This window comes from Laetiporus sulphureus (genome assembly GCF_001632365.1).
Source record: "Laetiporus sulphureus 93-53 unplaced genomic scaffold LAESUscaffold_27, whole genome shotgun sequence".
Taxonomy (NCBI): Eukaryota; Fungi; Basidiomycota; class Agaricomycetes; order Polyporales; family Laetiporaceae; genus Laetiporus; species Laetiporus sulphureus.
Window position 1 is genome coordinate 146,214 of NW_024468536.1, and position 27,106 is coordinate 173,319.

The 27,106-nt window shown below is 53.6% G+C and overlaps 10 protein-coding genes across 10 annotated transcripts; 5 read left to right on the forward strand and 5 right to left on the reverse strand.

Moving 5' to 3' along the window:
* Positions 1-220: 220 nt before the first annotated feature.
* On the forward strand, positions 221-7,281 carry LAESUDRAFT_702393 (uncharacterized protein; the record flags this gene model as incomplete). Its single annotated transcript, XM_040906479.1, has 13 exons — positions 221-437; positions 505-942; positions 1,004-5,401; positions 5,453-5,617; positions 5,678-5,799; positions 5,855-6,004; positions 6,057-6,195; positions 6,249-6,350; positions 6,410-6,484; positions 6,535-6,674; positions 6,725-6,848; positions 6,909-7,108; positions 7,165-7,281. The coding sequence occupies exons 1-13, from the start codon at positions 266-268 to the stop codon at positions 7,279-7,281; spliced, it is 6,342 nt and encodes a 2,113-aa protein (XP_040762961.1). The 5' UTR covers positions 221-265.
* A 164-nt stretch (positions 7,282-7,445) lies between these two features.
* Positions 7,446-8,377, reverse strand: LAESUDRAFT_743989 (SFT2-domain-containing protein; the record flags this gene model as incomplete). The annotated part of the gene is made up of 6 exons (XM_040911286.1): positions 7,446-7,556; positions 7,609-7,650; positions 7,708-7,825; positions 7,884-7,910; positions 7,970-8,080; positions 8,166-8,377. 6 exons carry the CDS (start codon positions 8,375-8,377, stop codon positions 7,446-7,448), a joined length of 621 nt encoding a protein of 206 aa, XP_040762962.1.
* A 56-nt stretch (positions 8,378-8,433) lies between these two features.
* LAESUDRAFT_234311 (uncharacterized protein) lies at positions 8,434-9,401 on the forward strand. The gene is made up of 2 exons (XM_040901672.1): positions 8,434-8,688; positions 8,756-9,401. Exon 2 carries the CDS (start codon positions 8,787-8,789, stop codon positions 9,348-9,350), a length of 564 nt encoding a protein of 187 aa, XP_040762963.1. The 5' UTR covers positions 8,434-8,688; positions 8,756-8,786; the 3' UTR covers positions 9,351-9,401.
* Positions 9,402-9,452: 51 nt separating this feature from the next.
* LAESUDRAFT_656454 (uncharacterized protein) lies at positions 9,453-10,405 on the reverse strand (the record flags this gene model as incomplete). The annotated part of the gene is made up of 3 exons (XM_040904618.1): positions 9,453-10,058; positions 10,119-10,264; positions 10,318-10,405. 3 exons carry the CDS (start codon positions 10,403-10,405, stop codon positions 9,453-9,455), a joined length of 840 nt encoding a protein of 279 aa, XP_040762964.1.
* A 249-nt stretch (positions 10,406-10,654) lies between these two features.
* On the forward strand, positions 10,655-11,938 carry LAESUDRAFT_737585 (uncharacterized protein; the record flags this gene model as incomplete). Its single annotated transcript, XM_040910807.1, has 1 exon — positions 10,655-11,938. One exon carries the CDS (start codon positions 10,655-10,657, stop codon positions 11,936-11,938), a length of 1,284 nt encoding a protein of 427 aa, XP_040762965.1.
* A 348-nt stretch (positions 11,939-12,286) lies between these two features.
* LAESUDRAFT_760406 (cytochrome P450) lies at positions 12,287-14,684 on the reverse strand (the record flags this gene model as incomplete). The annotated part of the gene is made up of 14 exons (XM_040912735.1): positions 12,287-12,455; positions 12,521-12,640; positions 12,706-12,792; positions 12,858-13,151; positions 13,202-13,211; positions 13,269-13,497; positions 13,558-13,700; positions 13,767-13,872; positions 13,926-13,991; positions 14,045-14,056; positions 14,111-14,130; positions 14,192-14,209; positions 14,263-14,377; positions 14,436-14,684. The coding sequence occupies 14 exons, from the start codon at positions 14,682-14,684 to the stop codon at positions 12,287-12,289; spliced, it is 1,638 nt and encodes a 545-aa protein (XP_040762966.1).
* Positions 14,685-15,821: 1,137 nt separating this feature from the next.
* On the reverse strand, positions 15,822-17,312 carry LAESUDRAFT_727174 (ubiquitin-conjugating enzyme). Its single transcript, XM_040909177.1, has 8 exons — positions 17,163-17,312; positions 16,992-17,040; positions 16,913-16,930; positions 16,762-16,859; positions 16,667-16,701; positions 16,522-16,599; positions 16,373-16,469; positions 15,822-16,308 (listed from the first exon to the last, which is right to left on the reverse strand). Exons 1-8 carry the CDS (start codon positions 17,263-17,265, stop codon positions 16,256-16,258), a joined length of 531 nt encoding a protein of 176 aa, XP_040762967.1. The 5' UTR covers positions 17,266-17,312; the 3' UTR covers positions 15,822-16,255.
* Positions 17,313-17,483: 171 nt separating this feature from the next.
* Positions 17,484-21,722, forward strand: LAESUDRAFT_760408 (beta and beta-prime subunits of DNA dependent RNA-polymerase; the record flags this gene model as incomplete). The annotated part of the gene is made up of 15 exons (XM_040912736.1): positions 17,484-17,579; positions 17,636-18,180; positions 18,235-18,717; positions 18,782-19,263; positions 19,329-19,600; positions 19,656-20,096; positions 20,152-20,231; positions 20,284-20,696; positions 20,754-20,827; positions 20,885-20,938; positions 20,991-21,116; positions 21,172-21,178; positions 21,234-21,270; positions 21,345-21,618; positions 21,675-21,722. The coding sequence occupies 15 exons, from the start codon at positions 17,484-17,486 to the stop codon at positions 21,720-21,722; spliced, it is 3,432 nt and encodes a 1,143-aa protein (XP_040762968.1).
* An 817-nt stretch (positions 21,723-22,539) lies between these two features.
* On the forward strand, positions 22,540-23,447 carry LAESUDRAFT_656314 (ubiquitin-conjugating enzyme; the record flags this gene model as incomplete). The annotated part of the gene is made up of 7 exons (XM_040904611.1): positions 22,540-22,612; positions 22,678-22,704; positions 22,775-22,875; positions 22,930-22,993; positions 23,075-23,215; positions 23,274-23,335; positions 23,397-23,447. The coding sequence occupies 7 exons, from the start codon at positions 22,540-22,542 to the stop codon at positions 23,445-23,447; spliced, it is 519 nt and encodes a 172-aa protein (XP_040762969.1).
* A 321-nt stretch (positions 23,448-23,768) lies between these two features.
* Positions 23,769-25,546, reverse strand: LAESUDRAFT_702413 (L-gulonolactone/D-arabinono-1,4-lactone oxidase; the record flags this gene model as incomplete). The annotated part of the gene is made up of 5 exons (XM_040906480.1): positions 23,769-24,036; positions 24,093-24,304; positions 24,361-24,544; positions 24,581-25,080; positions 25,232-25,546. 5 exons carry the CDS (start codon positions 25,544-25,546, stop codon positions 23,769-23,771), a joined length of 1,479 nt encoding a protein of 492 aa, XP_040762970.1.
* Positions 25,547-27,106: the final 1,560 nt, after the last annotated feature.

Below are 27,106 nucleotides of genomic sequence, written 5' to 3' on the forward strand. Positions count from 1 at the left end.
CAACTGTGGCATGTCTGTCTCTAATACTCAGTCAGTGACGAGTGCCAGCAGGAGGACTCATCACTGTCGAGGAAGTAGTTGTAAGACAGTTCAGAGGCTGGCCGGCCGTGTACTGTCCGTAGACGATCGTGAGTAGGCACACCGGCCACACATTACTGCCACAAGGTCGGGCGCCTACGCGTGAAGGCAAGGTTTTGTGGCGTCGAGTTGAACGTTGAACGCGTTCTGCCACTACGACCTGCCACGGCTCGCGACTGGTCCAACCATGTCTTCCCTATCGCATCTACGCGCGACCATCCGCTCCATCCTCAGCCCACATGGTCCTCAGCATGGGGAGCAAGAGTTCTTCGAGGAGCTGATGGCTCATCAGCAGGACCTGTTGAGAATGTACGACGTTGGTCCGCGAAGCCAACAAGAACAGCACGAGCTCGAAACAGGTACGCGCATTACATGACTAGTGACTCCGAAAGATCTTTGCTCAACAGTGACTATTGTCTCAAACAGGCGGCGGCAGACCGCTGTCAGTGAATGCTAACTTTGTGCGACAGGCTCTCTTCATCTCACAACAACTGGATTGCTCCGAGCGCTTTGTCTCTGGTCTGCTCCAAGGTGTGATAGCAGAGAATCCCAATCTCTCTGAAGAACACTGTATCGAAGCAGCCATCGTCGCGTTTCACCGACGGCGCCGCGATCTCGCCGACTGCATGCGCTACATCCTCGAAGCTGCCGAGTTAGGAACCAGCGGAGGTGCTGCCCACGATCTCTACACGAGAATCAACGTGTTCGTCTGTGAACACCTGCTTCCAAGCATTGACGCTGCGTCGATGCCGCCATTACCATCGAGGATATTCAATCAATTGCTCGCCTTGAGCAGCGAGCTTTCAAATGTCCAGAAAGCAAGGCAAAACGCACGGAGCGATACAGTGGCACCGTCTGCTCAAGGTACGTGGCACGTGCGACGGCTCGAGCGAACGTGGTGAGATCTGACTCCAGATATCTGCAGGCACGAGCGGGTCTTTGGGCGTAGATATCCTTACGCTACGATGCGACTCTCTGAAATATGAGCGGCGCACGCTCGCAACAGCATTGTACCATCTAGGTCGCCTAGGCTATATCCCACCATCCGAACTCCACACGATTATCGAGTGGTTGATGTCGAATCCTCCACGCCCCATGACGCATTATGTTCTCGCTACCGTGCTTGCTGCATTCGACCTGCTCGATCCCGATACTTTTTTGGGACAAGTGCGACAGGAGCTCATCAACGACCAGCGATTCGTGGAATACATGTCGAAAAGGCTTGGTCCCGCCACCCAATGGAAGGATCCCGGGCTGAAGGCGACCATCCTGCTGAAGTGGACACTTTTCTTGACTGACTGGCGCCGTCGAGCACCAGAATTGGAGAATCAAGAAGGATTCCGTGCAGATGAGCTCGAGACTCAAATATGGAATGCCGTCCAGGGTGATTGCTTCACTTATCTTCTCCGCTTGGTCGCGCAAATGCAAAATAAACATTCGTCATACGCATCTACCTCCTTCGCGGCAAACATTCTCGCTCAACCGGAGCCAGATTCTCCAGTAGAACTACCAGCAGGAGACTTTAAGCCGTTTCTCCTTGAAGCCTGCGAGGTTCTACTGCGTTCGCTCATCACCCAGGCGTCCTCAGAATTGCGCAAGATCAAGCAGCGACAAGAGGACCTGCTCCTTGCGGGCACGCGCGGGGACCGCTCGCGACTGTTTCGTTCGACTCATGGACACCCTGGATCGCGCCTCTCCGCAAGCCAGGGCCCCGAGCCTGAGCGGCCCAGCGCTCCACCACGCAATGACACAGCGGTCCTTTTCACCCTAATCGGTTTACTCTATTCATTACTACCTCCGGAAAGGGCCCTCCATTTCTGGGGTGCCGGCGGAGTCCTCGAGGGGAGGCGGACGACGTACAGCGAGATCGTAGAGTCAAACTCTGGCAAGCTACCAATGTTTCTCCAGTGGGCGGTCTGGTCGACCCAGGCACGTGACGTCGACATGCTAGCGGCACTGTATGATATGCTGGGGGGGCTTGCAAAGGGTCAGCAGTGCAGCGAACTTGCGTACAACTTCCTCGCACGCGGTGGAGGAGACGTCGTTCCCGGAAGTTCTCTGCCTTCGACTTCACACCTTGCTACTGCTCCTGCAGTGTCATGGAACTCCATCTTTGGCATACTGGACTCTTGGTTTGTTGCCAGTGCTGGCACCGGTTCCTATCCCAACCAACCGGCTCAGTCAGGTGCAGGTGTATCGCAGCCTGGACCGTATGGTACACAGTCGATACAGACACAACAGGCCCCACAGCCGACGCAGCAGCTCACATTCACTCAGAAGGACGTGCTACTTGCACAGGCCTTCCTTCGTCTACTGTCCACAGTGGCGAATTATTCCGTAATTGTCCGCACCACTATAGCTGGCCATGCACGATTCCGCGCGATCCAGACGCTTGTTTCGCTGATTCCACTTGGCATCCCCTTGGAGCTGAAGGGATCCATTTTCGACACGTTGTCTTCATTCTGCCAACCTGGAGCTGGAGCAGCAGGCATAGAGATCTGCAGATCTGTTTGGCAGCTCATGGAAAGGTTAGAGGTCATCAACGTACGGGCCAGTAGCCACATCGGAGGTCCTCTCGCTGCGATGAAGGGCGTGGAAGTTGAGTTGGAGGAGGTTGAAGCGGTCTACAAGATGTACCCTTCAACAATCCCGTTCCTCAAGCTCCTAAGTACACTCATACACACTCCAAAGAGCATTCCATTGCAAAAACGCTTTGCGGAAAGCGAGGATATCAACACAATCCCGGAATCACTGGGGCAACCTTACCGGCAGCCTGGAATCGGTCCCTTCTCGTCGTTCGTCATCGACGATGTATTTTCCAAGATCAACGCTCGAGAATATCTGCGACCTACGGATCGATGGCGGATGAACGACCTTTGCTTGTGCTTCATTGAGCGCTGCCTAGCGAGTTATGATCTGGAGTCTCTATTAACGAAAGTGGACGAGCTCCAACCGAAGGGCGACGAAGTGGTGCAGCTGGCTATTCACCCAGGATATGATATAATGCAGCGCTTGCTCACACATTCATCCCTGCAAAGTAACATCCTGTCCTACCTACTCGAAGGGTTGGATGGATTCGACCGGGGCCTTGCCGAAGAAGAACCATTTTTCCGAACCACCATCGTCCGCGTGCTGCGAATCATTCACCGTGTTTTTGAGATTCAGGACATTTTCCTGGACATCTTGCTCCCATCACTCGCGGATGTACAGAGTCTTGCCGACATTGGCGAAGTACATCCCGCATCCTACTTTGTCAGGTTTGACACAGCTCTTTCGTACACCCCAGAACATGTACCTGCAGTTGCGGCTTATGTGGCCTATCCGCGCTATCCCGAGTTGAATCTGCTGAGCGTCAAGATCTTGACCCTTCTAGCAGCATCTACGTCTCTTTCCCAGCTTCCGCTATTGATTGACAAGAGCGCCGAGTCTGCGCGCATACTGGATGGTTATCAAACAATCATGGATATGGATGTGCTGGAAGATGTCGAAGAGACAGAGCTCATTGCTGAACAGAACACGGGTGCTGGTGCTCCGGATGTCGACGAGCCGTCGGGCATCCTTACGCAAGCAATCCGTCTAGCAATGCTGGACCTATTTATTCAGCACACTCATTCCAGCCGACCCTATCCCAACGTGTCTCATTTGCTTCTATTCGGCGGTGCTATCTCTGAATTCCAGATTCAAGACCCACACGCTCTAGGTGCCCGGCGCTCGTGCGTGCACTCGATAATTGACTTGCTGAATGAAGGCGTGCCCAAGCTCAGGAGCAAGGGGCGTGCTCGGAAACATACAGTCTCTGCTAATCCATTATTTGCAACGCTTCCGTCCTTCGCTGAACGATGCTACCGCGTTATCTTCCAACTTTGTCAGCATCCTCGCACTTCCGAATCTACTATGCGTTATCTCCGTACACGCGAAGACTTCGTCACCCGACATCTTGCTGTCATCCCATTCATGGCACCGTCCACAGACATTGGGCAAGATCCTTTCATCGAGGTGTTGTATAACGATGGATCGCGCGTCAACACAACCTCTAACGACTTTGCTGCATTCATGCGACTACGATCTTGGATTCTCGACATGGTCGCATTGGAATTGCATGTCTTGACTAGTAAGGGGCTTAACAAGAGCATCGCAGAACTATTGGAGCTCCTGTTCGGCAGCGAGGAAGACTTTCTGGAGGGAGATCAAGCAACCTCGACCAATGATGCGCTACGACCATTCCGCGAGGTGGGCCAATCGCACATCAGAATCATCGAGTTCTTGCAATCGTTAGATTTCGACTGGTCTGACAGCTTACAACTCCAGCTCCAGCATGTGGAGTTACAATTTCTCGGCAAGCTAAACCTGCTGAGCTGCCTCCGTAGCGATCCGTCAGGGTGTGAAGTTGTAGACCGAAATGCAGTACTCTCTCTTCTGGCCGTCGCTCGGCGTAACCTCCATCATCAAGGTCGCATAACCACGTCAGCAGATGCCCAGCAGCTCAACGCTGAGACTTCGTACATTGTCGAGAGCTGTGCTGTCGAGAATCATCGACGAGGAGTCCGATTCGCCGCCTCGAATGGTTTCGATGCGTGGAGGAGACTGCTCGACATGTGCCTTCTGAAGTGTTTCGAACGGCTACCTCATGACCGGCGCGAGACTATGCTTTTTGACCTACTTCATGCAATTCCTACTGTCATGCGGTCCCCTAACGTCGAAGAGTCCGTCTCCATTTTACTGGCGGAGGCGATGGAGTCTACCATCACAAAGTTACGCCAGGACAGGTATCATCAAGTCATTCTCCAGTCTGCTGGTGGGGATGTGGAAGCTGGGGCGCTTCCTGCAGAACGGCTTTATGCTCTTCTTCGCAGCATCTTAGACTGTATAATGGACAACAACCGCCAAGAACTGGTCCGCGGCAATCTGTACGCATCTCTCATCCATTATTTGCGCCTGGTGACGTCAGCCGACGCCACTGAGCTTGCCGAGAGTGACCAGCCACTGTCCGCTTCTCTTACTGGTTCTATCAGTCTAAATGGGTCTGTTTTATTGCCTTCTGGTCAGCCCGCTGCCCGTTCCAAGCTCATGGAAGGTAGTTTGACGACCTTGAGAGGCTTCATGGATCGTCTGGTCTCCTCCGTCGCTCGTGATGCTGTTGATGGGTCCGATGTGTGGAAGACTATCTCGTTCATATTGCTTGATTCCCTTGCGAAGCTAGGCCGTCTGGAGAAACAACCAGCGATACTTAAAGCACTTGCTCGCCAAGGCTTCCTGGCTGGTTTCGTTCGTGGTATAAAGGAATCCGACAAACGGCTGCAGGATACTCTCGCTCCAGATCCATGTATGTCCAGTATCTTGCTCACCTGAACATCAATGACCTGACTATGTGTAGCTGAACTGAATTCGCTCTTCGTTTACGAGGCCAAGATGGCGCTGTTCATCCGCATGTCGCAAAGCAGACCAGGCGCTGAACGTCTGCTGGAGTCCAGAATTATTTCAATTTTGGCCGATTGCGACTATTTAGATGCCAGGCCAGAGGCTGATCAAGCGTTCATGGGTAAGCACCTTCCGCGGATGAGCATATGAATTACATTACTGAATGTCTGTTTCAATGCAGATCAAGATACCTTCCTGCCATCTGCCACTCAGCGGTACCATCAGCTTTTCCTCCCGGCGCTTCAGCTCCTCAACGGAATGTTGATGACGCTCGGTCATCAGCATATATCGGCCGGGAATCAGGTCCGCTCCTTCGCAAGTCTTGTCCGCTCGTATCGTTGACTATCAATTATTGCAGACATTGCACTTCATCTCGAGCCACAGAGACACTCTCATTCTGCTACTTAAGAATGAGGTTGATGAATTCTCATTGTCTGTCACGGAGGAGCTGCGTCTCCTTGTTTGCCTATGCACGGACGTCGTGGATCAAGTGCCGAAGACAGAGTTGGTGAGTTGGATTTATTCCTTACCTGAGTTACTTGTTACCGACGCGATTTCAGCTATCCAATTCCGGCTTCGGGCCCATCCATGCCGCAATATCATCACTGGCAGCAAGATGTCTTGGCAACAGACATTGGTCTGAGCGCATCACGCCCCAGACGGCTGACGAGCTGGAGAACGCTGGCACTACTAGACCAGGTAATCATTTCGAATATCATGAGATTGTGTGGTGGCTGATAGTTTTGTATTAGGCTTTGGCAATGAAAGCCAATTCCGAGTAGACGTGCATCAGAAGGATCGTCTGCTCCGCAGAGCTCTGATTGCTTACCTGGGAGCGGCCAGCGATTCCACAGGTAGTCATAACGTTGCAGCGAATTTTGGTACCGGAGCTCACAATTTCAATTTATCATAGAACCGGATCTGACGGTGGTGCTGTCCCCTTCGATCAACAACCCGAGACAAGAAGAACGCTCCGGTCGCTATATCGGTGTGTCTCATCCGCGTCGACTTGTATTGAGGTCCTGAAATCTTCCGCAGCCGTCGTACCCACACTCAGCGACGCGATTGAGTTGCTGAATCTCCTGTGTGATGATCTAACAAACTCCTTGAAGCGCATTGTCGACATATCTGCCGAGCTTACCTCGCAGGATTATATCAGGGTCGACAGGATCGAAGATGTATGTGGTGCATGTAATAGCCTGACATAGGATGCTCAATTTGCCTACAGATTCTGCCGATCTCGAATGCTGACCTTTTGGACAACCTCGACATGCGGCAGAAGCAGTCTTTGATCAGCCGCGAGCTTGGCCTCTGGCGCGTCGATTCCCACCGTTGGACCATGACTTTGCTCAGTGAGTCGTCGGTTTTGCACTATGCGTGATGTCTGTTTTTATGTTCTAACCGGACTGAAGGCTCGATGGAAATGATGCTCTTGCTCCTTTGGCGGCACCTTGCATACTACTGTGAGGGGCAACACCTCGAGACGTCCGAGAAGCACAGTTCGAAACTCTACGCGATGCGCTTAACAATTCCTGCCGACGTAGAGGCGTTGACAGCGGAGGCAGCACGGAAGTTGTTGCCTGTATTAGAGCGGCTACGAGGACTAGACTTGGTAAGTGTATCGTCGTTGTGTATATTCGCATTCCGGTTTCTGATGACGAATTGCAGAGCGAAGAGACGCTGGGAAAGGACTGGCAATCATATCGAAGCTACATTGAGATCATGACGCGGCGGATGAAGGACACAATTGGTGTCACCGAGGGACCGGAGGTCCTCGCCTCATAAAACGACTCATGATCATCATGAGCCCACCCACCTGGATGGATGTACTATACGGCGGTGCTGATTATTAGGAAAGACGAGATGTATCTGAAATGAATATATTACCAGCTACGCATGCAATATGGTCCGGACAAGCAAGAATTAAGGAATGGTATACATTTTGGACGCTAGACGGGCAGTAGGCTTCCGGCGCCGCGGAGGGCCATCTGGCCGCCGAAGCGAAGAGTCGTGACTCCTCCGGGGAAATAAGCGAGGACATAGGAGACAAGGGCGACAACCTGGAGAACGGTCAAGGCATGCTCCTTGAGATCAAGTAGGTTGAATACCTACTTGGATGATGGCACCTATGAGGGAGCCGACGTATGAATGCGCCTGATGACAGGTACTGTCATTAGAGAGTGTGCCGGCTAGCGATTAGGTACAACGCACCCCTAGCGAGAAGTACAGCGTGATCGCTAGACTTGAGATATAGGCGATGGAGAATGGCAGTCGCTCTTTGGACACGAGGTGCTTTAAGTGGTTTATTGGCCCTATGAGAACCGAGAAGCTGTACATGCATGTTCAGCAACTGCGTTCTCTGCATTCTGTTACCACAAAGAACTCACCCAAACATCACCAGCAAGCTCCCGAGGCTGCCGTTTGCACATCACAGTGTCAGGTTCCATGGCAGCTACGAGGCAGAGCAACGTACCTGAAGGCTAAGGCGAACTTGGCTGGCCGCAATGCGAGCAGTGGCAGTGTGAAGAAGGCGACGAAGAAGCACACTGCTGCACCGAGCAAACATCCTCCGAATCCCAGCAATCTAGCGGACAGGGCGAGCAGAATCAAAGCGCCCGAGGTTAACGATGCGGCATGTTCCCGTGGATAGAGCAGACAGCCCGACGCACCTCTCCCATCTCGACAACGCAAAGTATGCCTCCTCGTCGTTCGTCCGCTCGGTCGAGCGCAGCGGGATGTACCCGCCGCCGATTGCATTGTAGAAACGCGAGAACCTGCCCGGTGGAGTGCCGGCTGCGTCTTGCGTAGCGTCGCCGTTTCCCTGCGCCCACCGAAACTGAGCGAGGTTGCTTCTGAAGGACTGCTCGGTCGAGTTGGACATGGCTAGGCGGCCAGTGAGGATTGTAGGATTAAGTGGTTATATATGCCGCTGATGATGGCGTCCGGAAGTCGAAAGTCGAGGCGGCCATCAAACTTTGGTCATGCACTCTCATGTGCACTGCTTTTGTCTCGCGGCTAAGATTTTCTGAACGGTGTTTCCCTTTGAGACAACGCTATGGCGACGTTGGCTGGACGTGTTTCATCGCGACATCTTCGAGCCAAGGTGGTGGTTATGTCGCCTGCTATGTCAACGCCACGGGGCTGCACCCGCTGTTCTCATTAGATCTATGCAACCGTAAAGACACTGCCTCGGTAAGTCGCCATTATTTTTGAAAAACGACTGACTACTAAAGACAATGAGTATCGTGACCATGCGAAGTTGAACGGTATGGTTTTCTCATTGGAGTAAGATGTTTTGGAGTAGCATCTTATACAACGATCGCAGCTCTGCTTCAGACATGCGGTCGTTGTATACGGGTACTATGCTGCGATACTTTCACATTCACACGACAGCCTCACGAGGGCGCGCAGTTTGGAAGTGGAGAGAAGATCAATGTATACTGCTCCTCAAACGGTGTGAGCCGCATACTTGCAAGCTTCCAAGCAACAAGCACGCATATCGACTTATAATAAGGGCCTGGGGATTACGTCTGCACGAGGATGATACTCATGCACCATGCATGCTTCCTATGACCCAAGCATCGCCATGCTGGTGCTTGGTGCTCTGGCCGCCCTCATCGCGCACGCTGGGGAACTGCCACGGGTCGAACTGCTCTGGGTTAGGATGGAACTGTTCGTCGAGGTTAGTTCGCCCCCATCCGCGAACGTGTACTTTGCTCCTGCTTTCCGTTTCAGGAATCCTATCAAAGGAGCACAGTGAAATCATCACTGAGACCGGGTCCAACCATGCTCTCGCACTACCGAAAGTACCAGTGGGAGAAGAGGATGCGGTGAAGCACAGGTACTGCATTTAAACTGGGTATTATATCGTCATTTCCATCGCATTTGGAAAGCGAGACGATGTTAATCTTATAAGACTCGATAATCTTAGATATATCTGAACCGATCTGTGGATCTTACATGCTTGATGCAAGCTGCTTGAATGCCTTTGTGTTTTCCTCAATCGCAACCTCTGCCGGCAATCTCTCCATGCTCGACGCGCCAAAGAATCCGTGGATGCCTGACGTCCTACTCAGCACATAATGCGCATCTTCCACCCTCGCGATCGGACCGCCATGGCACAACACGATAATCCCTGGGCTGATCTGCACCGCCGCGTTCCGGCACTCCTGGACTGTGCGCACGCAATCGTCCAGTGTCACGCTCGTCTTCGCACCAATGCTGCCTGACGTGGTCAGGCCCATGTGGACGACGAGCACGTCTGCACCCGCACGCGCCATCGCCTCCGCCTGCGCCACGTCAAACACGTAGGGCGTCGTGAGCAGCCCGAGCTGGTGCGCCTCGCGGATCATGTCGACCTCGAGGCCGTAGCCCATACCTGTCTCTTCGAGGTTCTGGCGGAAGGTGCCATCGATGAGGCCGACTGTTGGGAAGTTTTGCACGCCGCAGAAGCCGATGTCCTTCAGCTGGCGCAGAAAGTGGGGCATTGACCGGAAGGGGTCTGTGCCGCACACCCCCGCCAACACGCCTGCCCGTTGCACCACCGGAAGCACCTCGTTTGCCTGTGATTGTCAATAGGTGAGACGGGGCGGGTAGGAGTGTTGATATGCAACGTTGCTGACCATCTCGAGGACGATAGCGTTGGCATCTCCGTAAGGCATGAGACCCGCGAGAGAGCCCCGCCCTGCCATGCGGAACCGGCCGCTATTGTAGAGCACGATCAGGTCTGCTCCGCCTTTCTCTATGAACTTGGCGGAGAGACCAATACCTAGTACATAAGGCTATCATAAGGAGACATCCTATTAAGAGATGTATTCATACCAGCTCCAGCGCCTAGGATTATCTTGCCCGTGGCGATCGTCTCGCGCAATCTTTGCAGAGCCTCCTCCCTGTTCGTTGGGCGCGGCATGTTTGCAAGGATCGGAAGGTACGTGCACCTGTGAGAGGGCTGATATTATACGTTCGCAGGATAGACTTCACTATCCCTCGGCATTGCGCTGGAAGTACGTCACCTGCGTCATGCGGTGAGCCGATCAATCCGTCTCCTCGCACAGTGTTCCGTCAGCTGCCACTCGTGCGGCGCATGGGAAATCGTGGTTTAGGGGGTCAATGTATATACAGTACTCCTGAACGGCGGCAAACCGCGAGGTCGGTCAAAATGTCGAGTTCAACACCCACCGTTGTACTGTTGGGTACATGCGACACCAAGCTCGAGGAGCTCCTATATGTCCACGACAAGTTGGTGAAAGACCACGGCGTCAACTGCAAGCTCATAGACGTGGGCCGCGACGCGTGTTCACACCCCGCCATCGCCATCACTCAGGATGAGCTTTTCAAAAACTCAGGTCTTCCGCCACCCAAAGACCTCCACGCTCTTCCACGAGGAGAACTGATCTCAACGATCATCAAACACACTAAACCCGTCGTGTCCTCTCTGTACAGATCCCAGAGCATCCACGCCGCGCTCTGTCTCGGGGGCAGCGGCGGCTCGTCTCTCGGCGCAGAGGTGATGCGCGCCGCCCTTCCCATCGGCTTTCCGAAGCTCATCGTAAGCACCATGGCCGCCGGAGACGTGCGTCCGTACGTGGGCGAATCGGACATCGCGATGATGCACAGCGTCGTAGACATCGCAGGGCTGAACGACATCCTCTGCGCCGTCCTCGAGAACGCTGCGGGAGCCATTGCAGGCATGGCGCGGGTGCAGCTCGCACGCAACAATCGCTCAGCGCCGTCGTCTCCTCATAACAAGCGCATCGCAATCACCATGTTCGGCGTGACCACGCCCGCCGTCACCTACGCTCGCGCGCTCCTCTCCGCCTACCCCTGCACGACATACGTCTTCCACGCCACGGGCGCAGGCGGACGCGCGCTCGAGCGGCTTGCATCCGAGCACTTTTGGGCGGGCATACTCGACCTGACGATCACCGAACTCGTCGACGCGCTCGTCGGCGGCATCCTCAGCGCAGGCAATGCACGTCTCACCGCCGCGGCCGCCGCCCGCATCCCGCAAGTGATCTCGCTCGGTGCGCTCGACATGGCGAACTTTGGGCCGCGCGCGACTGTGCCAGCGCAGTACGACGAGCGAAATTTGTTTCAGCACAACCCGAGCATCACGTTGATGCGCACGTCGCGCGAGGAGTGCGCGATTTTGGGGCGGCAGATCGCCGAGCGTCTGCGCGACGCGGATCCTAGTCGGACGGAGGTGTGGGTACCCAGGGCGGGAGTGAGCGCGCTCAGTGTGCGTGGTCAGCCGTTTTGGGATCCAGACGCGGATGAGGCACTGTTCTCCGCCGTCAGAGATGGCCTGAAGGGGAGCGGCATTCGGGTCGTAGAAGAGGACAGGGACATCAATGACCCCGCCTTCGTGGCGGGAATGGTGCGTAGGCTGGTGGACATGATGGAGATGGAGCCTATACCTGGGAAGAAAGCTGAGATACTATAATGAGTATAGGGGCGAAGGGCTCCTGGAGCACGACGTACGTCGTGCAACATTCCCTGCTATCTGACATGTTTGCGGGACCTCTGTAACGTGCTCATAATGTAACCATCTTGCACCATAGCGCCACCTTAATGATCCCCCATACAGTCGACTGCTCTGAGCATACTACCTCGGTAGTCATGAGCAGGCGAGTCTGCACAATAATGCTATGCAAGCCAGCGAATCATTTGTTGTCTGACTTGACATGAGAAGTACATGAGTTGGTACAAACAAAAGATGAACTGTCCTGTGTTACCCTTACCACGAGCAATTATATATACAAACATCCATCGCGAGTCGCACGTCCACAGGTCAAGCGCGTCGGTACGGCTTGATCAACAGCGGCATCTGAGCGCCCTTCTCCTTCTCGCTGCGCACGAGCGGCCGCTGCACCACCGCTGACTTTTTGATGATATCGCTCGCGGGCACGGCCAGCTCGAACTCGAACGCACGCACGAGCGTGAAGATCAACGCTTTCATCCTATGTAAGTGGAGTCACGGAATGTGTGAAGCGTTAAAACATAGCAAAGGTGGATGGGGGCTCACTCGACGAGGGAGAAGCGGTAGCCGATGCACGAGCGTGGGCCGCCGAGGAAACTCATCATGTTTCCCCACACGCCCGGAATGTTCTGCACAGCTTCGGGGATGGACGCCCATCGTTCTGGCCTATTAGTGAGTGCCCGCTGTCAGCGCAGTTCTGATATCTGGGGAGATGGCTATGCATGACGCACTTGAATTCAAATGCGTCCTCACCCCACAATGCCTTGGATCTGTTTATTGCGAGGATGGGGATGAAAATTGGGGTGTCCTTGGTTACCCTGTACAGCCCAGTGTCTGTCAAAGATCTGGGGTGCCGACGAATTTGTAGATCAGAGTTTCCTACCTGATGCTGTCGTGCAGCTCTCCATGGATGTCGGCGTACGGAGTATTAAGCGGGATGACGTCCTCTTTGACCGCGATACGGATGGTGTTGGGAACCGGAGCATGTACACGCATCGTCTCGCGTACGACGGCGTCGAGGTACGGGAGTTCGTTCAGTTCGTCCATGGTGGGGTTGTCGGTAGGCACGTTCCACAGCTCCTCGCGCAGCTTCTCTTGAACCTCGGGAGCTTGCGTGAGAGCAAATAGACACCACATCGTCGCGTTGCTTGTCGTCTCATGTCCTGCGACCAGGAAGCTGGAGTATTCATTGAGCGGATGAATGACAGCACCCTGAGATTGACTCACGTCGGCACCTCTGTGATGCGAACAATCAGTATTGCACATCATCATATGCGAAAGATGAATCACGTACGGGCCAGCACGTCCTCATCTGAGAGCCTCTGGCTCTCCGGTAGATCGGTCGCCATATTCGCCTTGATCAACAAGGTCAGTAAGTCTCGCCCTTGCAAACCAGTGTCATTCTCTTTCTGGCCGGACTGAATAGCCTTCGCGATCTCCGCCTTCCTCTCCGCAATAAGTTGCATACCAATGCGTTTCATCACCTTCTGAGCGGCAGCCATTCGTGACGACCGTCTATCAGGCTATAATGATTGCATGAGTGGAGCTTTGAACTACCTTTAAGCTGCAACGCAGAGACATACGATGAGACGGAGAGGCGGAAACAATGCCTTCAGAGTGACAATTAGGGATGGGCCCGTGAGCGATCGGAACAAGACCTCGAAGGCCTGGTTCAGTTCGTTGCCTTTGCCTTCAGTGTTTAGAGCATCGAAGTGATAGTTGAAGCCTTGCGAATGTTGCAGGTAAATGAACACCGATATGCATCTGTGACATGATAAAATGGAGGTCTCACCAGCCAACCCTATGACATCGAGCGTCATCTTGCTGAGCCCGTTGAGGACATCTATACGCATTGGCGCGCTATGCTCCGCTATCTTCGCACTCCATACGTCGCGAAGCTGTACTGCGGTTTCACATTGCGAGGGCTCAAAAGTAGGCGAGAGACACGTACTTGCATGGCTTTCTCAATGAAGATCTCGGTCAACTCCCGTATTTGGGCAGGTCCGAATGCAGGGTTCTACACGAAGATGGTCAGCTTTTCCCTCGCATACTGGGACGGATGTATTGTACCATGATTCTCCTCTAAAAATTTGGAAATTGATCAGCTTATAGGGAAGCATTTCGTAATAAACACACCTGCTGATGGTGCTGTTCGCCTGATTGTAAATTCAGACATGTTGGACATTCATAGAAGATTGTCTGTGCTGATGTACTGACCTTCTACCACTAGAAGACCTGTGTGAGGTTGTTGAGCACAGAGAAGAGGACCCGAGTAGTACTATGCCAACCTTCGCCTAGGATCTGGCCCAAACTGTATCGGGCCAGCCAAGGTTTCTGATAATCCATAGAATGGCTGAGGACATGATTCAATGCCCTTGTATCCAAGGTGTAGAGCCTGTCGCGCTGTACAAGCCTGTTATTACTGGCATAGCACATGCCAATTCAAGCGCGGGCTACCCACGTTGAGCCACCCCTTGTACTTGATTGTAGGTCCATATTTCTCGGTCCAAGCTTCGTGGAGTACAGAATGATCTGCTTTGAGGATCTGCAGCATGTTTCCAGAGATCCAGCTTGGATTGGGCGGCCCTGACAGATCACGCAACGGGGACTTGTAGGGGCCAATGATGACGATGTATATCACTTTCCACAAGCCATAGGCAACGAGAGCCGCACACAGCGACAGCAGGAGGTTTGTGAATACGGTGATCATGGCAGGAGGATGCAGTCAATACCCCCTAACTAGGTCTGAGTGTAGAATGTGGTGGCGGTCCGCAAGCCCTGAAGTGACGGTATCCACTGCTGCGCTGTCCACTTCGTCTTGCGTGTCGAAAAGGCTGCGCAGGTTTCTCACACAAGGAGCATCTAGATAGGGAGGGCAGCGCCGCGCCGAGTTCACACTGAAGAGCTTTGTCAGGTTGGATCAAAGTGTCTAAAATTGTCCTGAGAAATACTACTAAGTGCCTCTACTAACAACCGCTTGGCAATCAGACAAGAATATATATACCGAAACCCGCGGAGGCTTGAAGGAATTGTCGAGTCTGCCCACGGGAGATTAGCTCGGCCCGGCTCGAGGACGCTGCATGCGACATTCAACAGCTTCTATTGGCACTCCTAACAACTTTCGATGACAGGCTTCTCGGGTGCTGATCAATTTGGGACTGTTTATTACCTTCCCAGTACGCAAGAAGGCATTGTGAATGGCCCGGCCGCAGTGATGCTGTCAATCAGGGTGTGGGCATTCAATTCAATTGGAGCCCCAAATACAATCTCGTTACTGACGTCCTTCCAACCGCCCTCGGTGTTCATCTCCTTCTCGAATCGGTCTCTAGCCTATGGACCACTCTGCAGGTCGTACTTTAGTTCCTCTTCACTCTCGCCCTCGCTTCCAAGCACGCATATTTGAGTGATCAGCCTTCCTTGACCCAGCCGATACGGCCGGTGTCGATGCCTTTGTGGGAGGAATGGGCGGGTGCCGCGATGGCGTCAGCGCGGACGTAGACACGCTTCGAGGTTCAAGAGATTCTCCTGTGCGTCGCAGATGCCGTATACTCGCTCGCGTATACGAAATGGGTCCCTTGAGTCTGTCAGACTGTCTGCGGATCGAGCAAGCACTTCCGGAAAAAAATGAGCCAGCAGGAGTGCATCTGGTCTTAGGCTTTCCCCTTAATATCGTCTGTCTCGCTTCCTCAGAGAAGACGATTTTATAGGTCTTCCTAGGGTAGACAAGGTTTTCCCCGTAGAAAGTGGTGGTTCTAACATCTGTTCAGTTGTCCAGCCATACAGGTCTCCAGAGGCTGAGAGAAGTGAACTTTCACCATGATTGTGACAAGCGATGCTGTAGGGATGGGTCGAACGTTATTGAGAAGGACATGAATGCAATCTCCTACAGGCGTGAGATCATATTGTTTCAGCAAATTCATATCAGACGTCAGAATGCATGAACCTTGCTCGACACTAGATATACAAATCCAACATGCGATAACAGGACAATGAAGTCAGTGAAAACGAGGAGTTTAGCTTCTGCCCAGCCTCGCCTATATCACAAGGGCCGTCATGTCAGAAGTATGTGAAGAATATGGAATTGACTTGATGGGAAACACGAATATGATAGTGTGTACAACGTACAGAATGGACATGACGGAACCAGCGGAGCCTAATCCACACTCATTGTTCGCCACCGCATAAGTAGACCTGCAGGCCAGGCAGTTGAAAACAAAATGACAGGGACACGGGTCGACCGGTGGCCGGGGACAGCCGAGGCAGGATCAACGGGCTTGGAGATCAGACTTCTTCGGCGCTTCTCCGAACCAGGCGCCGGACCTTCTTCTTGTATGCTGAAAATAGAAATCCTCGGAGGTGAGGTCACAGTAGCAGCCATAAAATCCTAAGTGAACACACCGTCGTAGTTCTCCCTCACCTCCTTCGCCGCATCCACATTGGCAGGACTATCTAAATTCGGCTTCTCCGACGACAGAAGGGAGATAACGCTCAGCAGCTGTTAGGCGGCCATCAGCGATATACTGTGGCGATAGCAAGAAGCCACATACGATCGACTCGACAGTATGAACTGGCCGCCATCTCTCCCCGGAATCTTCGTAGCCATATTGATCCTCACCAGGAGGATGCTATAATCATTTGTCAGATCAAAGGAAATATAGAGGGTGAACATGCAAGAGCGGGGGGGGGACCTACCAGGATAGAGATGCAAACGTTTCCATCTGAGTAAACTGTAGTAGGCGGAAAACCTGTCAGTCTCAGCGAAGCTAAGATAGTACACGACAACGTACTGTTTGGGTGCCACATCGGCGTGATAAATCTCATCTTTGGCGGCTGAAGAGGATACTCCGGCGGAAAGCTGAGTCGTGCCTTGAAGAATCCACCCTCACTACAACCAAGCTGGTTAACATCAGCTTACTTTCGCACACCTGTAACACATACTAGATTGTATCCGGGGGCCTGTCATAAGGTGAATGTCCATCACGGATGATCCAGGTGAAAGGGCGAGATGTCCACATACCCGATGATCAGGATCTCCCATTCATACAGGTTGCTGTCATCAACAAGCCCTATGTATCGCAATGCCGGCAAATAAACGGAGCAAATGCATGGAAAGCAAATATGGGAAAAAGAATCGCGCTATTAATTGCCGTTCACAACCCCGACGTAGGAGAAGGCGAGAGTACTGCACCTGCGGAGAAGCCCTCCACTGGTCGCTTAGTGAGCTCCGCCAGTTGTCGCTGCAACAGGAGGGTGTTGGACGGTGTCGATGTTGGTGCAGATGACCTTGACATAGTGTACGACGTTGAGTGTGTACGGGATGGTAAGCCAGTGGCAAGTCGGATCGATTGCCAAACGGGCGCTTACATACTTTATAGTCCCGTGCGGTGGCGGATAGTAACCGTGGGAAAGTGGACAATTGAATGCCAGATCAAGACCGAGACTGACTTAACTCCGGACGCCTTTATCAGCCTGTATCACGCACCGACCCTCCTGTTCTGCCTCTGCCGCCATGGCAGTACATCAGGACAGCGAAGAGGATTGGGAGAAAACTGGCCAGCCTAACTGGCGAGGCCTTGGTCTAACAGACCCCATTAAGAATGTTGAGGTATTTGTCTGATCGGCGCATAGTACCCATTTACGCGAAAACTAACGCAGACCCAGGACAAGTGGCTGCTGTTGCCGGCATTCTTGAAGGTGAAGGGTCTGGTCAAGCAGCATATCGATTCCTTCAATTACTTCGTGGACGTGGACATCAAGAACATCCTGAAGGCAAACAACAAGGTGACTTCAGATGTCGACCCGCGCTTCTGGCTCAAATACACCGACATTGCCGTAGGCTTTCCAGACCGAACAGATGCTGACGCAATCGACAAAAGCGTTACGCCTCACGAATGTCGTCTGAGGGACACGACGTACAGCGCGCCGATTCTGGTGACCATCCAGTATACGCGCGGAAAGAATGTCGTGCGTCGAGCCAACGTCAACATTGGTAGACTGCCCATCATGCTCCGGAGCAATAAGTGCGTATTGACTGGAAGAAATGAGGCGCAGCTGGCCCGAATGACCGAATGTCCTCTCGACCCAGGCGGGTACTTCATCGTGAAGGGAACAGAGAAGGTTATTCTTGTCCAAGAGCAGTTGAGCAAGAACCGTATCATCGTGGAGATAGATCCGACAAAGGGCGTCGTCCAGGCTTCCTGTACATCGTGAGCACCCCACACGAACCATGGACATCGTCATGTTAAGCGATAAATGGCTAGATCGACTCACGGAGGCTTGAAGTCGAAGACGTACGTTGCAACGAAGAAGGGGAAAATATACTTGCGCCACAATTCAATACATGAAGACGTCCCCATTGTCATCGCGCTTAAGGCGCTAGGAATTCAATCGGATAAGGAGATACTTCTGCTTACTGCAGGCAATCACGAGGCGTACAAGTCGGCTTTCTCTCCGAATCTAGAGGAAGCTGCCAAGTTGGGCATCCTCACACGCCATCAGGCTCTGGAGTACATCGGCTCACGCGTCAAGGTGAACCGTAGGGTGATGGGTCCCAGGAGGCCCGCTTGGGAAGAGGCTTTGGAGGCACTTGCGACAATCGTGCTAGCGCATGTTCCTGTACGTGGTCTTGACTTCCGTTCCAAGGCTATCTTCGTCGCAACCATGACAAGACGGGTCTTGATGGCGATGGATGACGAGAAGATGGTTGATGATAGGGATTATGTCGGAAACAAGCGTCTGGAGCTGTGAGTATCATTGCGCTTGTAGAGCGATCCTGCGTGCAGAGCTCATACAGAACTGTATTGATAGGGCGGGACAACTTCTAGCCTTGCTGTTTGAGGACCTCTTCAAGACTTTCAACGCCAATCTTAAATCAGCAATCGATAAGGTCCTCAAGAAGCCATCTCGGACTAGCGAGTTTGACGCGTTTAATACAATGCAGTTTCAAGGGGACCATATCACTTCAGGGTTCGCGCGCGCTATCTCCACTGGAAATTGGTCGCTTAAGCGATTCAAGATGGACCGCGCAGGGGTCACGCACGTCCTAAGCAGGCTATCGTTCATCTCCGCCCTCGGCATGATGACGCGCATTTCCTCGCAGTTTGAGAAAACGCGCAAGGTCAGCGGTCCGCGAGCGCTTCAGCCTAGTCAATGGGGTATGCTTTGTCCTAGCGATACCCCCGAGGGTGAAGCATGTGGATTGGTCAAGAATCTCGCGTTGATGACGCACATCACCACGGATGTGGAAGAAGAGCCAATCATTCGGATAGCTTTCATGCTCGGCGTTGAAGGTATACTTTCCCCACTCGCTCCCGCTCCAACGGTCACTCAACGGATGCTTTACGTGATGACGCAGATATTAGCCTCGTTACTGGGGCAGAAATCTACAGCCCTAACACATTCGTCGTGAACGTTAATGGCACAATCATCGGGCTCACACGCTATCCGACCCGGTTCGTTCAGAACTTCCGCAAACTGCGGAGAGCTGGGCGCTTTAGCGAATTCGTGAGCGTCTACATCAATCACCACCATCGGACGGTGCTTATTGCAAGCGACGGTGGGCGGATCTGTCGACCCATAATCATCGTTGAGAATGGGCAGCCTCGGATTACTTCGGATCATATACTGGTCAGCTGTGCCATTGGCTGGCTTTTCATGTTCCTGCTGACTCGGTCTCGCTCAGCAATTAAAGAAGGGCCTTCTTACGTTTGATGATTTCCTTCGCAAGGGTCTGGTCGAGTACCTTGACGTCAATGAGGAGAATGACTCCTACATAGCGCTGTATGAGCGCGATATCGTCTTAAGCACAACACATTTGGAAATCGAGCCCTTCACACTGCTTGGTGCGGTGGCAGGCTTGATCCCTTATCCGCACCACAATCAGTCCCCGCGTAACACCTATCAATGCGCCATGGGTAAGCAAGCAATTGGGGCGATTGGCTACAACCAGCTCAACAGGATTGATACGCTGCTGTACCTGTCGGTCTATCCACAGCAGCCGATGGTGAAGACAAAAACAATCGAGCTCATTGGCTATGATCGCCTGCCTGCAGGACAGAATGCAACGGTGGCGGTCATGAGCTACTCAGGGTACGATATTGAGGATGCCCTCATTTTAAACAAGGTTCGCCAAGTTTCTCCATGCGCGCTGGGTACATGTCTGACGTGCCCCGCTACAGGCTAGCTTGGATCGTGGCTACGGGAGATGTCAGGTGCTCCGCAAGAACGCGACGCTCATTCGCAAGTACCCCAACGGAACGTACGTCCCGATGCATCTATCGTATCAGCATCTACTGAAGTGTGCGCTTCAGATTCGACCGCCTGGCTGATGCTCCGGTCGATGACAATGGCAACATCGCAAAGAAGTTCGACATCATCCAAGTGGACGGCCTCGCCGGTGTAGGGGAACGTGTCGACCCGGGCGATGTCTATATCAACAAGCAGACACCTACTAATGCCAACGACAACACTTTCACCGGCCAGGCAGCGACAGTGCCATACAAGAATGCCCCCATGACCTACAAATCGCCGGTCGCGGGGTACATCGACAAGGTTATGATTAGTGACACGGAAAATGATCAGACGCTACTTAAAGTGCTGATCCGTCAGACGCGGCGGCCGGAACTGGGCGACAAGTTCTCATCTCGGCACGGGCAGAAGGGAGTCTGCGGTCTGATCGTCAATCAGGAGGATATGCCGTTTAACGATCAAGGCATCGTGCCTGGTGCGCAATTAATCCATATTGACCAACAGCGTTGATTAACGTGAAACATCCGTCCAGACACTATCATGAACCCTCACGGTTTCCCCTCGCGTATGACAGTCGGTAAAATGATAGAGCTGCTGGCTGGCAAGGTTGGCTTACTTAGTTCGCCGATTGGTGATCCGTTCTCATATTGACTCATTCACTAGGCAGGGGTACTAGCCGGCAAGCTGCAGTATGGTACGGCATTCGGCGGGTCCAAAGTACGTAGCCTCTTACAGCTTTCGGCCCATGAATCCCGCTCATTTGCCTCAGGTTGAAGACATGTCTCGAATTTTGATTGAAAATGGATTCAGTTATGCTGGCAAAGATATGTTAACAAGCGGAATCACTGGAGAGCCACTAGAAGCATACGTGTACTTTGGTCCCATCTATTATCAGGTGCGTCCAACTGTTTCCCACCGCTAGTACATTGGCTTACTGCTAATGCACATAGAAACTGAGTCAGCAACTATTCTTCTGTTACTTGCTAGCCGTTGACTGATCAATGCACCCCAGAACACATGGTCATGGACAAGATGCATGCGCGTGCAAGGTGGGTTCAGGACTCTCATGAATGATGATCGACTTGCGACATTGACGCTTCATCTTGATCGTGTCAACTTTTAGAGGCCCACGAGCGACCCTGACGCGGCAGCCCACAGAAGGACGCTCAAGAGAAGGTGGCTTGCGGCTCGGCGAGATGGAGCGCGACTGTCTCATTGGCTACGGCGCAACGCAGCTCTTATTGGAGCGTCTCATGATCTCCTCTGACAAGTTTGAAGTCAACGCCTGTCAAGAATGCGGCCTCATGGGCTACAATGGCTGGTGCACGTACTGCCAGAGCTCGAAAAAGATGGCGCAGCTCACCATCCCCTACGCTGCGAAGCTGCTGTTCCAAGAGGTAAGTGCCCGGTTGCTCTTAGTCACGTCCAAGATCATTCACCCCATCTTCATCAGTTGATGGCTATGAACGTTGTGCCACGCCTTGTACTGGATGATGCTTAAGCGGCGGGAGCCTTTCACATTCCCGAATACAGCACTAACTTATTCACTCGCCGTGCCTTAGCAGCGAAGCATAGAGTACCCGAGCAACTGTATTGTACAAACACTTCATTTCCGGTCCTCTCGCATCTCATGTCAGCCTGCTATAATGAATATGCGACAACGGCGATTTTGTCCATTCCGGATGGGGTGTGGCGTCCCTGGACCCGCGGAGATTGCTTCCCGAGTTGTCCGGCATCTCACGTTGTCGAGTGGCTCTGCCAGCGACGATCTTGGATCTCCTGAACGCCGCAGCGTAAGCGTTGATTGAAACCGTTCGTTTGACAAGTTTGACAGAACATTGTCCACGATTGTTGGACGTTTTCGCGAAGGCGGCGTCGCACTTGCGCATGGTTTCAAATAAAGAATTTGGATTCCCGTATGGTCAAACCGCACACCAGCTCCGAGAATCGGGTCACACGGAAGTAGTGCAAGGCCGCCATATGGTGTGCTCTGACATGGTGAAAATCATGTATGAGGGAGTTCGGTCGGCCTCGCGCGATTTGACTGATAAGTTTTTTTTAGCGGGATGATGAAGTGTCCGACCACTTGTGCTACATGGCGCGCGGCGGGAGTCCAGCCTTCATTGCGCGTGTAGATGCCCGGAGAGTGTATTCGTACGTTCACGGAGATGAAGCCGTTTCAGTCAGCTGTACATACATTACCTACGTTACACGTAAATAATATCCCGCGAGGCCCGATCATGCAATCGAAGTCGTTCATGGGCGTCTGTTAGCACTTGATCCTCCACGTCTACGACGACCACGACCACATCTCGACTATGGCTGGACGCAGCAATAACGCGACGGCCCTGCGCCGGCTCATGACTGAATACAAGCAGCTGACCTCGCAAGGTGCGCCTGCTCGACGCACATTTCTTCATAGCGCACAAGAGATGAATGTTGCGTGGGTGTTCCAGGAGCGCCAGATGGCATGTTCACAGCCGGTACGGCCTAGCCTCTCTTAGTCCCCTCTGCCGACGTGCTGAGCAGCAGTTGCTGCTGTGCTGGTTCAAGGCCCCATCTCTGAGTCAGACTTCTTCACCTGGGAGGCGCTCATCGTAGGCCCGAAGGACACGCCGTTCGAGGGCGGCGTCTTTGCGGCGAAGCTCACGTTTGTGAGTGTGTTCTGTCCGATGTCGCTAGCTCTGAGATGAGACGGCAGCTGTTAGCCGTCTGACTACCCCCTATCGCCGTTCAAGATGAAGTTCGAACCACCGCTGTTCCACCCGAATAGTGAGTGCCGCGGCATGTCCGCCCGGGTGAACCAAGACGAGACGCTGACCTGTTCTAACCGTTTCCTGTTCGGTCGATCAGTTTATCCCGATGGTACCGTCTGCATATCGATCCTGCACACGCCGGGGGACGACCCTACGATGTATGAGCAGGCGTCAGAGCGGTGGAGCCCTGTGCAGAGTGTGGAGAAGGTTATCTTGAGCGTTATCTCCATGCTGGCAGGTCAGTACATGCTTGTATCCACTGGACGCGCCGCCGTCAACACGCCCTGTACATTTAGAACCAAACTTGGAGAGCGGGGCAAATATAGACTGCTGTAAACTCTACCGCGAGAACAAGGCGGTGCGTTTCATCTTTCATGATGCCCGTTGCTAGACTTACGCCGCCTCCTTCTATCCGCTAGGAATACGAACGAATCGTCAGGCAGTCCGTCAAGGAACAGCTCGGTTTGTAGGCGAGCTTTCCATCTCTACGGTGTTCCTCGCATCTGTACAACAGTGTTATGTCGGATGTATGACTGTCGCAGACAGTTTGCATTCAATCCGGTCCTTGCTTCTTCCCGCTGTGATGATTGATTGACGAATTGTCAGATGTCGCACTAATATAAATGAGCTATTCTCTTGCGTCGCTTCACACGCGAGGCCATGCTACGCGCTATTGTGATGCTACTGTACCCTATGCTATTAGCAGAATTTGAGAATTATAATTATAGGAGTGGAGGGTATGTGGGAGACTCTGGCAAGTGATGCGATGAGGTCCATGATCCATCCCGCCATCAGTGCGCGCGCTTGAACACCCTCTCATCGTACTCTCGTCCCTTTTTGCCAAACAGATGCCGCTCTACGTACTCGTTTCGCAACATCCCGTTCGGGTCGACCTCCTGCAGCACTTTGACAAAGTCATCAAATCGGGGGTAGAGCTTTCGAAGCCCATCAGGCCGGAGGTGATGGGCCTTTGCCCAATGGGGCCGGCCATTGTGTCGGGCCATAATTTCCTCGAAATGGGAAAAGAGTTTCCTGTAGGGAACATTCAAGCCATATGGCCTGTACAGTGTGTTCCGATGAGCGCGCCGTTGAGCAAAGACAGCTGATCAGCTCACTTGTACTGAACGAGCCCAATCCAACAGGTCTTGCCGCCGTTGCTGGGGCTCAGCCAGACGTCGTCCGCGGCCGTGAAGCGAATCTCCACGGGAAAATGTGGACGCAGACCGGTTGGGGACGCGGCCTCTTCGTCCAGCCACGCTCGCAGCTCGGACAGGCAGGCGCGCGTGTTCTCATATGGTATCGCCCACTCGGTGGTATACTGCGGGTACTATGTGAAAGCCCGTTAGTTGCTGAGTTGTAAGGGAAAGATGTGGAGTGCCAAACCTTGCAATCGATGTTGAAGATGCGGTGGCTGTCGTTGATGCCAACTGTCTTGTCTGACACTAGCCACGCGCCGAACCTTCCGATCCACGGGTTGAGCGACGTGATGTACCGCCCCAGGAAGAACAGGAACTGCAGCAGATGGTAGCCCACGAGCGAGTGCCACAGCCAGGTGTCGACCGGTTTCCTGGGCTGTGGATTACAGATGAACATGCATTGTCACATGCACAAGAAGGCATTTACCTCCGCCGCCCGATTTGCTGCACTGACGCGGACAACGCCGGCCTGGGGGAACCACCAGAGTCGTACGTGCTCGGCAGAGTGAACGATTGGATCGAGGTTCCGGATTACCTCGTCAAACGCTATCGACTCTTGCGTCTCCTTCAGGCGGAACGCGTCTGTGACCTCAAGCTGGACTTGGAGAATGAGGCCGGTACTTCCCAGGCCGCAGAGAGACGCCATGAAGAGATCGGCATTGTCTTGGCGCGAGCAGCGGACGCGAGATCCGTTGGGAAGTAGAAGGGTGAGCGACATCACATGGGTGGACAAAACCTGGAAGGCGATCCCCGAGCCATGGGTGGCAGTTGTGACCATGCCGGCGAGCGTCTGGTCGGAGATGGAGCCCAGGTTGATCATGGCGAGGTTGTTGGCTGCGAGCTCGGCATGGAGAGCTTGGAGGGTGATGCCACCATGTGCGACGACATATTTCTTTTCGGCATTGACCTTGCGGGCGGAGTCAGCTCGTGTGTACCGTTTAGCGGTGCCTGGCGCGAAGCCCAGCCACCGGATCGCAGCCCCGGCAATCTCCTCGCATGACGAGATATTGCGAGCGCGTGCGACAGAAAAATAGAAGCAAACAGAGAAGAGAACTCACCTCGATGATCTTATTCAACTTTTCGGTCCGCAGCATGTATCCCGAGGTGCACGCGAGATCGCTTGGGCTGTGGCCCACGCCCGCCGCGCGCACCGTCCGCCCTTCGCGGCGGGCCAGCTCGAAGACGAGCTCGCACTGCTGCTCGGTCTCCGGCTCGAACACGGCCAGTGGCGTGCACGCATAGCTGAGTCCCCAGTTTATGAACGTCGCGCGGGGGTGGCCCGCGGGGACGGTTATGGGCTGGAGGCGAGCGTAGAGGGCCTGGAGGGGGAGGTCGGCGAGCGTGGAGGTGATGGCGGGAGAGGAGGGGGCCATGTTGGAGGGTGCAATGAGATGGAGGCCATCCGGCGTGCAGAGTCTTAAATATGTGAGGAGACGTGATTTCGATTGAGTGAGACCGCCAGCCTCGATCGATTGCTCAGAGGCAGCCGTCGGGTCACTCCGAAGCCGCCACCCGCGCTGGCAAACGCCGCGCTTACTCTGGCGTCGCCACTGTTATGTCCTAGTCCGCTTGCCAGCTGCGTGATCCCGGACTCTCTTCGCGCGCTGGGCGTCCCCCTGCGCTTCCGTCAATCCACGACGCCCAGAAATATTGCGATCTTGCGTGCGAATTCTCGTCAAAGGCGCTCGCAGGCGAGCAGAGCATCATATCGTCCGCAGACGGCGTAACCAGGGCAGCTTGTTCCGGCATCCACAGTCGATAAGACCAAATCGCTCCTATGTCAAACACCACGACAGCCGTTCCATATGCCGACCGTTAATGACTCACCAGCGTGACAGCAACTTTATCTTCTTCGTGGCCTATGTGGACCTACGTGCGTCGGAGCATGCCCGCGGTCAGCGGAAGAGATCTGCACGCTCGGCGAGACAGTCTTCGCCGTCGCCGTGTGAAGCACGCGTATACGGCATGCGAAGGGACCTCTCAATTGTCGGTGTTCGGGTGCGGAGATTCCGAGATCCATAAAGTCAAAACGGTGTCGACGGGATATGCGCAAGCAAATGCAATTGAAAGCGACACACGTGTCCGGCGCCAGAAGAGAGAGTTTGCTAATCTGTCCACCCAAGCAGTGCATGACTTGGTGTTCCGCGGATATGCCGTACGAAGCAGCTAATCCAAGAAAGTCAAGGCAGATGGGAACCCCTGCGTGCACGTTGGCATTCGTGGTGGACGTCGCTGCGAAGGCACCCTCTCTTAAGCTGACTTCTCTCGCTTGTGGCGATCAAGCGCTGTGCTTCAATGCGATACGTCGCACAAGCTTCCCGGCGGTATACTGCCAATGTACAGGGAACACAGGCGAACTTGTACTGTTTCCTCTCACGGTGCACGCTCGACACTCCGTACCCGAGATGCCCTATGGCCATCGCATAGCATGCACAGCTGGCAGCCTGGCACGTCCCCATACGCCAGCTTCTTCCCATGAAACCACATACATATCGCTCTGCCTCAATCTTTCTGTCGAGCGCATCTAGGCGGTCTGATTGAGCGGACATTAACATGAACCGTCCCTCTAGCACAGCTTCGCAACTCTATACCACGAGAGCGTCTCCCGGATAATTTTTGGGATATCATTAGCGCACATTACAGAAGGATATATGAAAAACATCCACATGCATGCCACGCCCTTGAAGCTACAGGTGCGTGAATGCGAAACGGGACCGGCGTGAAGGCCTCGGACGGACTCCGTCCTGCGAACCACTCCAGGCTATGCCTAGTACTATCCATGAAGGCCGCCTTACAAGACGGGAGGGCACGAAGGTTTGCCCATCACCTCGGCCATCAAGACTATCTGAGAAAGGAAAAGCCTGGAGCTAACCTCTTGTCTCTCGCGGCCGCATCGGCCCTACAGAGCCAGTCGGCGCTGGCGCAATAGACCA